At 38.7% G+C, this 13,140-nt stretch overlaps 1 protein-coding gene across 1 annotated transcript in view; it reads left to right on the forward strand.

Moving 5' to 3' along the window:
• ITGA8 (integrin subunit alpha 8) overlaps positions 1–13,140 on the forward strand; it is a 166,457-nt gene that overhangs the window by 12,734 nt on the left and 140,583 nt on the right. Inside the window, exon 3 of the mRNA XM_046679408.1 lies at positions 12,171–12,271. Coding sequence (XP_046535364.1) covers positions 12,171–12,271 — 101 coding nt within the window. The remainder of the gene's footprint in view (positions 1–12,170; positions 12,272–13,140) is intronic.

Below are 13,140 nucleotides of genomic sequence, written 5' to 3' on the forward strand. Positions count from 1 at the left end.
GATATGTAAAAAACACTAAGAAGGAGTTGGCAGTTGGGTAAAAGAAGTCATGAAGCCAATGAAGAAGTCTGGTGAGGTAGAGAGAGCTGAGGACTGAAATTTGAACATTTGGTTTGGCAACGGAAATTGATTAATGACTGAAAAAAGCAGTTGCAGTGGAGTGTGTCAAGAGAGAAGGGGAGAAGACCAAGAGGAGACAGCAAGTCTGTGTAGCCATTTTTTTCATGAGGAGTTCTGTTGTAAATGGAACCACAGAAATGTAATAGTCAAGAGGATATTAGAGCAAGTTTGTAGTCGAATAGGAATTATCCAGTGGAGAGGGAAACATTGATGACTGAAAGAGAAGGGGTGGATGCAGGGACAAAGTCCTAAGTAGATGCAAAGGGATGAGTGGAATTCTTACACAGATGGAGGAATTGACCTTAGAGGGACACAAAGGTAGCTCATCCTTAGTGACAAGAGAAGGCAGAGAGAGGACACAACTGAGAGTAGTTTGGTGGATTTGGGGGCAGGAGGAAGAAAAAGACTTTTTTTTATTCCTTGCATTTTCTCAGTGAGGTGAGAAGCCAAGGTTGTTAAGCTGTGAGTGAGGAGGTAGATGGGTAAGGTTGGGAGAAGGAGAAAAGTGAATGGTAGTGGCAGAGGGGCAGAATGAATTGAGTAGTGAAGTAATAGGATTACCAGGCAGTGCACAAAGACCACGTGAACTTATAAATCTGAATTTATTTGTGGAAGGAATACATTTTTGTCTCTGCTCACCATATAGGATGGTCCTACTTGTTTGGGGTAGGATTTAAGATCTCCCAGAGAACAATTCCATTTTCAGTGTTAACCTTTCATAAGGATACATTGCAGAAGCAGAAGGTTTGAATGCTAAAGTGTCTATTTTATGTAACATTGGGAATGGTGATTCTTTTTTTGTAACCACAAAATGAGCCATTTTGTTAAAGGATGGTTGGGACCCTTCTTACTACAAGATCCTCTGGCTACAGGGATGAGATCCTGAGGAAGATACAACCACACAACAGGAGCTAGTGTAAATACATTTTCAAGTACTATTCGGAGGCAAGTTTACAGAGGCTTCATCCTGAAACCCAATCATATCCTGTATTTAAAAGCATTGCTTTGAGGTCATATTGAAGAGATTTATGTCATTTAGCCTGCTTCCTGAGATTCCCATGCTGAGAGGTTTCCATTACTTCTTGAAACAAATAAATTATTAGACACTAAACAGAAGCATTCTGTGCTCCTGCCAATCAGAAGGTGACATATAAGCCGTATTGAGAGTTCTCATTTCCCCAGCTGTATCTATGACCAAGATATTTGATCCCAGTTAATTATTCCAAGTGTGAGAAGACCTGGAGATGAGAGAAGGTATGAAAAATTCAAGGAGCTGAAAGAAAATCATTATGGTTGGGAATGACAAGAGATGACGCTGGCAAGGTAATGGTGAGGTCAGCCAGGTTTTAAGAATTTTTACATTTTAGAAATAACTCTGGCTTCAGGATGGAGCATGAATTTGAAGGTGATAAGCCTGGAGGAAAGGAAACCAGTTAGGACACCGTTGCAGAAACTGAGGCTTAAGAAATGGTGATCACAACTAGGGAAGTGGCAACAGGGATGGAAAGAAATCAATGGACTTGAGAGAGCTTTAGAAGGAAGAAGCAACAGGAATTGATTACTGAATGGAATTTGGGAGTGCAGGATTGGTGATTGTCAAGGATGCATTCCAAGCTACTGGCTTGGTTAATGGAGTTGCCATTAAACTAGGTATAAATAGTATAAAAGATATAATCTCTGGCCTCACAATATTCAAGTCCGATGGATGAGAAGATTAGCACCTGCTAGTTGTAATCTAGGGATCAGTGCTGTCACAGTAGAAAGTGAAGAAGGACTTAAGTATGCAAAAGAAGGGCTCCTGTCCCCAAATGAAGGGGGCTTTTTGTGAATCAGGGACGGCTTTTCAGAGGGGCCATTATTAAAGGTCAGAGCAGAGGAGTGATGCGTGTGTACGTGCACACGTGCCTGTATGTGTGTGCTGGTGTGTGTCTTGGGGGTGGGTGAGATGGGAGACAACACTGTTCTAGTCAGTGTAGATGAGGTGGAGTGGGTTGTAGCAGATGAGGTCAAAGTTGATGTCTCAATCTGTACATTCCAATTGTCACCAGCTCTGCCTTTCAGACTTTTGTGTCCTACTAGGCGAGGTTTTGTTTTGTTTTTTGCTTTTCATCTGATCAGCCATGGATGGCTTATCATTGCTCTTTGAAGAGATGATTCTTTCATTTCCTAACATTTGCTCCTCTAGCTCATCATGTAACTTAGCAGAACACACACCCAAAAAAATCTCTGGGATCGTACCCACAAAAGTCTATGTGTATTTTCAGAACAAACCTTACATACAACCTGAGTCAACTTACATATGAAAAACATGTCAAATGAAATGATATGAGGTATAAAACTCACTCATATTTACTACTAAACAAATGTTTGAAGAACACTGGCCAGGCACTATTGGTTATTAAAAACAGGAAGTTGGAAACGTGATCTCTGTTCTCAGGAAGACGATATAGATGTGGAAATAATTGCAGCAGGAAATTTATATTCTCATCTAGTGAAATATTTACTATTGTTTCCCAAACCCATATTTATGAATATTATTATTAGAACTCTAAAAGCATGCATTCAGCTCATTTAGCTTTATTAGTTATTTGGTTATGTAGGGAACCAAACATTTCAGTAGTGATATGAAAAAAAATTGTTTAAAATGAAAGTTTCATGATTTCCAGAAAAGAGATGTCTTGAACTAGGAGAATGAGCTAGAAGCCTCTTAAAGTCTACATAATTGGCTGCAAACTTAATAGCAAGCGTGTCCAGGGAGTAGGATCCCAATGGCCTTTCACTTACCACCTTATATAATTCCTTATACAAGTTTTGTTACTTTATGTTGTTTGAATATTTTATTTAGCTAGCTATTTATTATTTTATTGAGGTCACATTGGTTTATAACATTGTGTAAATTTCAGGTGTACATCATTATATTTCAGCTTCTGTATAGACTGCATCATGTTCGCCACCAATAATCTAGTTTCCATCTGTCACTGTACACATGTGCCCCTTTACCCCTTTTGCCCTCCCCCCACCCCTTCCTCTCTCTGAAAGAATTCAACTTAAAAAGAAAGAGTTTTTGGCCCTACATTTTAAAACAAGTTTTTAAGGAAGTGATTTGGATTAGTGGGCAAACACGGAGGAATGGTACAAAGTCTGGAAGTGAGACTCAATAGGGAACAGAGAGGACATTACCTGAATGGAAGGAAACACCATACCTGGAGATCAAGTGTGGGGTTCAGGACCCACAGTGTGGAGGGTGGGGTGTTTAGATTTGATCTACTAGGTAAAGACAGGAAAACTATTTAGTGTGTGCACATGCATATGCATACACACATATTTGTATATAAAATTTACAAATGTGACATAAATAATAAATCTCAGCTATATAGAATATTCATTTAATCAAATAAAATATTTCTGTCCATTGACAGATGAAAAGATAAAGAGGGTGTGGTATGTAAATACAATGGAATATTATTCAGCCATTAAAAAGGAGGAACCCCTACCATTTGTGACAACATAGATGTAATGTGAGGACATTATACTAAGTGGAATAAGTCAGACAGAGAAAGACAAGTATTGTGTGATCCCATTTATATGTGTAATGTTAAAACAAAACCAAACAAAACTCCTAGAAAAAGGTTACCGGAGGCAGAGAGTGGGGGAGGGGGAATTGGATGGAGGTGGTCAGAAGGTACAAACTTCCAGTAATAAGACAAACATGTACGGGAGATGTCATGTACACTTGGTGACTATAGTTAACACTGCTTTATCATATAAATGAAAGTTATTAAGAGAGTAGATCCTAAGAATTCTCATCATCAAGAAAAAATTTTTTCTTTTTTTTGTATCTATATGAGATAATGGATGTTAACTAACCTTATTGTGGTAAGCATTTCAAAATATATGTAAGTCAAATCATTATGCTCTACACTTTAAACTTATACAGTGCTATCTGTCAATTATATCTCAACAAAACTGGAAAAAAAAGGAAGAACACATTTCTTGAACATAGGAAAAATGAATTAGTGTGATATTTCCTTAAATACTTGAAAATTCACAATATCAAGAGTATGAAGGCTACAGAGGAGGTCTTTTCTTTAATAATTGTTAATGGTGGTTTTTGGATACTAGGAGCCATGCATTTGGAAGTTTAATTTTCCAGGATGTAAAAATAGACCAGGTTCTTTTCTTGGATTCGTTTCTTTTAGACAAGGAGCTCTCCCGCCACAGCTATTTTATTTTGCGTTTTACGCAGGAATATTCCCTGTTCTCAAATACATAGTTTCCATTTAAATGAAACTTTCACAGCATACATTGACTATGGGAAAAATTATAAACAAACGTTTAAAGATTTCTTTCCCCTCTTCCTGATTAAAAATGTCTGGACAGCTCCTGCAGCAGCTTTAAGAAAATCCCTAAGGCAATACTCTTGAAGTGATGACTGAAGGTTGTGGGGAACTTACTGTTTCCTACTATGAGGTCAAGGACTTTGTAAATAGTTTTCAAAAATCACCCCATCTGCCAAAACGTTTGGGCACACCTGTGTCACTGTCAGCTCTTCTCTCTCCTGTGGGGATCGATCTCCACCTCTTGTCATTTCTCCCATTTTACTAAGCTAAAAGATTAGAAAAACCTGCTTCTAGCCCATATGTGCACCATATTCTACATTCCCTCACTCCTGCTCTGAAATGAATATTCCTGTGAAAAAGGAACCAAGTTAGTAGGTTTGCCACCCACTGGGATTCATCCTGATTGTCCAGAGACCAGAGCTGCCAATTTAAGAGAGATGGCTTCAAAGCCCAGAAATGTAGGACAAGCCAAATCAATTTTATTGCTCCCACCCATCTAAATTTCTCAGATTGGCCAACAAATCTTTTGATTTTATCTTTAGGTTTTTGTTTTTCAGATCGTAGATATAGGAGTGCTCGCTGTGAAAACTCCAACAATACGGAAATATTCAAAGCTGAAATATAAAAAGCCACTGAACTGTGTACATTCCCTGCCTTCAAGATAATCATCATTAACAGTTCTGTGTCTATACATACGCACACCCCCATACACAGAACATTGGATTTTTTTTTTTTTTTGAGAAAGATTAGCCCTGAGCTAACATCTGCCACCAATCCTCCCCTTTTTTGCTGAGGAAGTTTGGCTCTGAGCTAACATCCGTGCCCATCTTCCTCTATTTTATATGTGGGATGCCTGCCACAGCATGGCTTGACAAGAGGTGTGTAGATCTGCACCCGGGATCCGAACTGGCGGAGCCGGAGCCACTGAAGCGCTTTATGTGAACTTAACTGCTGCGTCTCTGGGCCGGCCCCAGAACGTTGGATTTTTAAATGAAAGTGGGATTGTACTGAATGATATCCTAGACAAACTTTTGAAGGAATAGCTGGGAGCTTGGTCATTCTTTCAACAAACATTTATGGAGAGTCTCTGTGTGCCAGTGTTCTAGAAGTGGGAAATAGAGAGGTGAAGCAGAGAACATCTCTGTTCATGGAATTTATGTATATTCTGGAGGGGATGGACAGTCCATAAACATGCAAATGAACAAATAAGATCATCTCAGATAGTGGTAAATGCCATGAAACACATTATAAAGGATAGTGGGAGAGTGAATGACAAAGAGTAGCGTGAACTGGCTGCTCATGGAAGTGGCATTTGAGCTGAAACCTGAACGGGAAGGAGGAGGCAGCCATGTGGAAAACTGTGGGAAGTGTATTTCAGGCAGTGGGAAGAGTAAACACAATGAAGAGACAGAAAAGGCTGGGCATGTTCAAAGGACAGATCAGCATATCTGCAGCCTAATGCGCGTGGGAAAGTGGGAAGAGTTGAGATTGGAGAGGCAGGCAGGGGCCAGATCATCTTGGGCCCCTTCGCCTGTGTCAGGAGTTATTATCGAAAAGGTGGAATTACAAATTTCCGAGAAAAATGATGGATTGTTCAATAAGGGGTATTGGGACAACCAGCTTCTCCTATTGAAAATAAGTAAGATATCTAAGCCGTATTATGTACAAAAATAAATTCCAGAAGGACAGCAATCCCCATAAACAATGTTGAAAGACTAGCAAACATTGACAGAAGATATCTGCAACATGTATGTGGGGAAAGAATCAATATCCAGAATATGTGTCAAATTCTTACTAATCAATAAAACTGATAACTAAACAAGAAAATGGACAAAGAATATGAACTGGCAATTCACAGGAGAAAAAAGTGTATGGTTCATAAGTGTAAAAAGATGATAACCCTTACTAATAATCTGGGAAATGCAAATGAAAACAAAATGAGGTACCATTTCACAGCCATCAGATTGGCAAAAACTTAAAAGTCCCGCATTAACGAGAGCTGGTGGTCTTTCTCTCATTCCAGTGCACATGGAAATGGGAGCTACTTTGAAGATCATTGGCATAGCCGATAAAACAAATATGATAATTCTCTATGACCCAGCAGTGTCATTTCTAGTCTAGTGCCAGAGAGAAACTCTTGTACACATGCAGATGGAGATGCATATAAGGATGCTTGGCACACATTGTTGTGGTAGTGGAAAAACTGATAAAACCTGAATGGTCATGTGTGAATGGAATGGATAAATAAAATGTAGATGGCTATTCAGTAAGATACAGTACTATAAGGGAATTAAAAACAATGAGCTAGATTGATCAATTGATCTATCTATCTATCTACCTACCTATCTATCCATTTATCTATTGAAACATGGTTATCACTCAACAAACGTAAACTTAACTGTCAAACACAAGTAGAGACTGCTACATACAGATAGTATAATATTTTTTTCAGTTAAAAAGAATGCACAATGGGTCGGCCCAGTGGTGTAGTGGTTGAGTTTTGGCGGCCCGAGGTTCACAGTTTTGGATCCTGGTCACTGCTTATCAAGCCACACTGTGGCAGCACCCCACATAAAACAGAGGAAGACTGGCACAGATGTTAGCTCAGCGACAATCTTCCTCACACACACAAACACACAAAAATACACAAAAGAATACTCAATAAAATGTTGGAAAACTACAACTAAATCTGACCCACCACCTGTTTTTGTATGGCAATCAGCTAAGGGTAGTTTTTACATTTTTAAATGGTTGGAAAAATTTTTTAGAAGAATAATATTTAATTACGCATGAAAAAATCATATGAAATTTAAATTTTTCTGTCCATAAATAAAGTTTTATTGGAACACAGCCAGGTCCATCCTTTTAGGTATTGTCTGCAGCTGCTTTTGCTACAAGGGCAGAGATGAGTAGTTGCGACAAAGACCATGGAGTGCAAAGCCTAAAATATTTATTATTGGTCCTTTACAGAAAAAACTTACAGGTGCCCGTTCTGTATTATTCATGGACATTATTTTTCAAATGGCCAAGAGTATACACATCAGATTCATGATGTGGCTACCTCTGGAGGAGGAGGAGAGGAGAATAGGTCTGGGGATCAATGTCAAAGGATGCCGTAATGTTTGTAAATGTGAAGAAGGTTCACAATTGTCAATTCTGCCTGGTGGGAATACAGGTGTTTGTTATATTAAGTCCTGTACCTTTCCATACTTTTTTAAAGCCTCAGAAAAGCTAAAAAAAGAAAAATATATTTTCGAGCCAGCCCTGGTGGTCTGGTGGTTAAGATTCGGTGCTCTCATTGCTGTGGCCCGGGTTCATTTCCCGGTCATGGAACCACACCACTCATCTGTCGGTTGTCACACTGTGGTGGCGGGTCACACAGAGGACTAAACTGACAACTAGGAGACACAACCATGCACTGAAGCTTTAAAAAAATATATATATTTTGTATACATTATTCTGTATCAGTGCATACAAATCTATCATATATGTTTTAACAGTTGCATAGTGGTCTATAGATAGAAATTTCTTTTGGAATCTTCTGTTTATGAACATTTCAGTTGTTTCCATTTTGCGGCCACAACCAGCACAGCAAACATGTTCATAGTGCATCTTAAAGCATTTGTGTAATTATTTCCATTGAACAAAATACTAGAAGTCAAATTTCTGGGTCAAAAAAAAATATGCAGGGCCAGCCCAGTGGCATAGTGGTTAAGTTCACACACTCTGCTTCAGCAGCCCAGGGTTCATAGGTTGGATGCCAGGCACAGACCTACACATGGCTTGTCACACTGCTCAGGGACAATCTTCCTCAAGCAAAACGAGGAGGATTGGCAATGGATGTTAGCTCAGGGTCAATCTTCATCACCAAAAAAAAAAAATATATATATATATATATTTTATACACACACTTGAAATTTTGATATTTGTTGCCAAATGGCCCTTCCAAAATGCTGCATAGAGGTTTTATCTTTTTTTTTTTTTTGAGGAAGATTAGCCCTGAGCTAAATGCTGCCAATCCTCCTGTTTTTGCTGAGGAAGACTGGCCCTGAGCTAACATCCATGCCCATCTTCCTCTACTTTATATGTGAGACACCTGCCACAGCATGGCTTGCCAAGTGGTGCCATGTCCCCACCTGGGATCCGAACCAGCGAACCCCGGGCCGCTGAGAAGTGGAACTTGCGAACTTAATTGCTGCACCACTGGGCTGGCCCATTATCTTTTTTTTTTTTTTTTTTGAGGAAGATTAGCCCTGAGCTAACTGCTGCCAATCCTCCTCTTTTTGCTGAGGAAGACTGGCCCTGAGCTAACATCCATGCCCACACTTCCTCTGTAGACGCCTGCCACAGCTTGGCTTGCCAAGTGGTGCCATGTCCGCACCTGGGATGAACCCCAGGCCACCCAAGCGGAACATGTGCACTTAACCACTGCACCACTGGGCCCGCCCCTAGAGTTTTTATCTTGAAAACAGAGTGACTGTTATTATTTTTTGCCACACTGGCACGTGGCAAGAGTTAAGTTATTCTTGTTTTAATTTGAGGCTCAGGGTCTCTCCATGAATTTACAAGCTATTTGATTTCTTCTTCCCTGCAATGCCTGTTCAGGTCCTTAGAACTTATTCTATAGAATTTTAGTTTTTTTCTTTTATTGATTGGATAACTCTTTTACATATTAAGTATACTGATACTTCCCTTGAAAAAAATTTCATCTGGATTTTCATTTATTTATTAACTTTGGTAATAGTCTCCTGTCACTGAGAAACTTTAGGTCACAAGCAGTCACTGTAAAACTTTTTCCTAGCTTATTGCTTTGCTTTCTCCGTAGTTTGTGACAGGCCAAGGAGAGAATTGCTTAGGTAACTAATGGTCTCCAACATCCCCCAGAACCACTGGCCCTTCTAAGAGTTCTCTGGGGTTGACAGTGCTCTTGGGGTAACCAGTGCCTTCCTTCTACTCCAGAAGGACATGTGGTCCTATCCTAAATGCTTTGTCCCATGTCATCAGTGCATCACTGGGTGTTTGATCAGGAAAACAGAAATCGCTCTGAGTATTACAACTAGGAAGGAATTTCATGGAGAGACTGAGAGGCTTACATGGCCTTTGGAAAGGCTGTGGATGTGAATGTCAGGAAGGTCACTGCCTGCACATTTGATCTCAGCTGCCTGCAGCACCAAAATGGGTGATTGTCAAAGGTTACTGGGGAGAGGCAGGAAAAGCATAACGTCTATCGTCAGTGATGCCCACGTGCATGCCTGCAGCTGCCGCCAGAAAATAATGGCTTCTCCATCTTGTCCTCCTTCTATATCTCTCATGAGCCTTTCATTCAACCTGAATCCCGCTTTTAAGAGGGTCTGGAAAATGTATGTTCCAGGCTTTCAGCTCTTCTCCATACAGAAGACAGCTTAGGGCAGAAATCATGCTGAGTGTTTGCAAATATTACTCGGGGGTTGTTTTCGGTAAAAATTAGATCAAATCAAATGAAAAACATCAAAGGTTTATTGAGCAGCAGTGTGCAAGAGATAGTACTAAGCCCTGTGTTGGGTTTTTTTGGAATGAGAGAGCCGTATTCAGAAAAGGAAGGTGGGAAATTGAAAAAGATCACTTTCACAATCAACCCCAATATTACTCATTTGAAATTTTATGAAATTACAATATTAGGTTTAAAGTCAGTGAATTTATAAAAATAATAAAGCAGAATTTTAGAAAGGTGATTTGTCCACCTCAAAGATCAAAGAAAGGATGATACATGTAGATCAAAACTCGTCTCAGAAAATCGAGACTTCAGACAGTGGATTCTTCTCTATTGTAATCTTAGGGTGGAGTATGCAATTAGTGAAGTCCATTCATTTGTATATTCTCGGTCCAGAAGGAATTTGTTGCTGGAAAATAATGCACAGTTTACATTTTTCATCAAGTTATTACACAGTTCGACCTTATTATAGCAGAAAAGATGCCTCAGGAGACGGAGGTAAAGTCACATCTTTTTCTCCAGCAAAAAAAGGCCAATTTGGGGCTGGCTTCTGTCTTTCCCCATAGTCCATTTCCTTCCTCACGGCAGCCTGCTTTTCTTAAGTCCTTTTGGGATCTAAGTATATTTGAATTTTTGAGGAGCTGGTCTTTTTTTCATGACTTTTTAGTAGTTTAGAAATTTCAAAGCCACTATGGTACTTTCTCCTTGTTCTTAATCAAAGCCACATTGACAATCTTGTGAGGCGTCACTAATTTCATTGCTGAGTACCACACATCGCTAATAATAACATACACTTGTGAGTCTGTGAGGTCCTTTCCGATTCTTGGACTGAGGTTGAGTTTCTCGGTTTCTAATTAAGGGAGCTTTTTAAAGGGTCTGACCTTCAGTTGTGTTGCTCCAAGACTCCTGTAGTCTACAACTTCTCAGCTTATAAAGCACTTTCACGTTCATTTCTCTCATGCGATCTTTATGACTTTGGTCATCTGTGATGGTGGAAAGGGGGAAAGTATTTTCAGCCTCATTTTGCAGAAGAAATCAAAACTCCAACAAATTAAGTGAATTGCCCAAGATCTCCTAGTTCATGGTGACAAAATCCTTCGTCTCTGAGTTCTACAATCTCCGAAAGTGCCTAGATGCGAATAGAAATGTTTATATTTTCAATTTGTAATCTGTAAGATGCTCCAATTATTTGCCGGTTGTGTTCATTTTGGGTAAGGAATTCCAGAACTTGTTTTTTTAGAAAAGTCTGGAAACATCGAAAGCATAAGATTTTTAAGAAGGAAATTCATGATTGTCTACTACTATGTTAAAATGCAAATTTTAGGTTAAGAGTGAGTATATTTATATCTTATTCTTTTTTTAAAAGTCTGTAATCGTATATAAACTCAATTGAATGTTAATTACATGTATATTTTGGCTTCACTTAATAGGAGTTAAAAGTTCATTTTGTAATGCATTTATTATAGAGTCAAGGAGGAAAAATAAAATGCATACCAAAAGAAACACATACCAATAGGGAGCCCTAGTACAAATGTCTTTCGAAATTCGTTTGCTGTTACTGATAAAGCTCCAGTTAGAACCATGTGGTTAGAGCCACGTGGGAAATACATCAACTGGGATCAGGAGTGAGAGAAAAGATAGCTGCTTTTTATTAAGACCTGAAGTGTGTTATAATTGGGTTGAGTTTCCACCCAGATGGCCCCCCTCACGCTGACATCTGCAAAGTGCATATAAAGCTGTGTTGAGGTGTTGTTTTCTGTGCCTGTGTGGACACGTGTTACTCAGTTCAAAACCAAGGCCATGGAGCCCCTCATGCTGACTCCCGCTAACCGATGCCGAGAAAGCCTGTGCGTCCCCGACCACAGAGATTCCCACGTGTTTCCCTATTGAGAAGGATTCAGAATTCTTTAGAGTGATTATAAACGTTTGGTTTTCCATCTGATACAAAGCAGTGACAAAAGCGTAGATTCGAGACGTCAGAGTCCACATCGTTTACAGTTCTCTCTGAAAATGTAAGTCTTCAAAAAGTGCTTATAAGTTGTGACCTGTCATGTTCAAATGTGTATTTTCATTTGATTGGTATTTTTCTAAATGAAAAGTCCAGCCAAGACTTAGAGAGAAATCCCCCTGTGTATGAAAATTGTTTTTCAAGTATTTTTAATGAATGACAGATTCATTATGACATTTGAATTGGTTGCCACGTTTTACAAATTATTGACAAGTCATGTCCTCCTTGTCAGACAACAGAAAGATCAAAGTTAATGGAACCAAGGAACCTATAGAGTTTAAATCGAATCAATGGTTTGGAGCCACCGTGAAAGCACACAAAGGGAAGGTTGTGGTGAGTATGAATCATGCGCTGGTGGGGTTGTTTTGGAATAATACGTACACTGAAATGCTTTAAAATCGTGTTTGCAAAAATCCTGTCCTGTAAGAACATGTCAGCTTTTCAAAATTAAGCTTATCAGCATTATAAAAAAGAAATTTAGTGCTTAAAATTAAAGAATTTATTTTATTATTTAAAGCTATAGGAAATAAAGCTTGTCTTCTGGAAAATCAATTAGAATTTTCAGATATTTCAAAACAACTAAGGAAGAGAGAAAAATACAAAGCAAAATCTTAAAGAGGTACATATTTTACTGCTTAAGATTGAATTAAAGAGCAGATTAAAAATTGACCAGAGGAATAGGACTACTACTGTTAGGATTTTTTAAAACGTTAATCTACTGTGAGGTAGTTGATCCTTTTTAGAACCAAAGGAAAGCTTTCTTTAAAAATATAACTACTAACTACATGGTTCTCTGAGTACATTAATACTTTTTAAGTGAAAAATCTCACTCCCAAATAGAGATCTTTCAGCTTTAAGGGCCTATGACTTTATGCTTCTATTCTCTCATTCTTCTGAGCAATGATAGCATGTCTAAATTATTGAGAAATAAATGACCATATTAAGCTGATCTGGAAATTTCTTTAGTTTGTGGAATTTTTTTAACTGTTGGCTTTAATTGCCTTACAACAATGAAGAAATAGCTTTGGCTTTTAGGATTTGCTTAAAGGTGTTTGAATTATGATTTAATAAGAATACGTTTCTGAAGGGAATGCTTTGCTTTATTTGGTCTGTGGTTAACCCCAGCAAAGAGATTTTGACATAAAACAGGTAATGTATAAAATATAGATAGCCCTTTCCAGTTATAAATCCAGAATTTACAA

The sequence above is a fragment of the Equus quagga genome, chromosome 12 (genome assembly GCF_021613505.1).
Source record: "Equus quagga isolate Etosha38 chromosome 12, UCLA_HA_Equagga_1.0, whole genome shotgun sequence".
Lineage (NCBI taxonomy): Eukaryota > Metazoa > Chordata > Mammalia > Perissodactyla > Equidae > Equus > Equus quagga.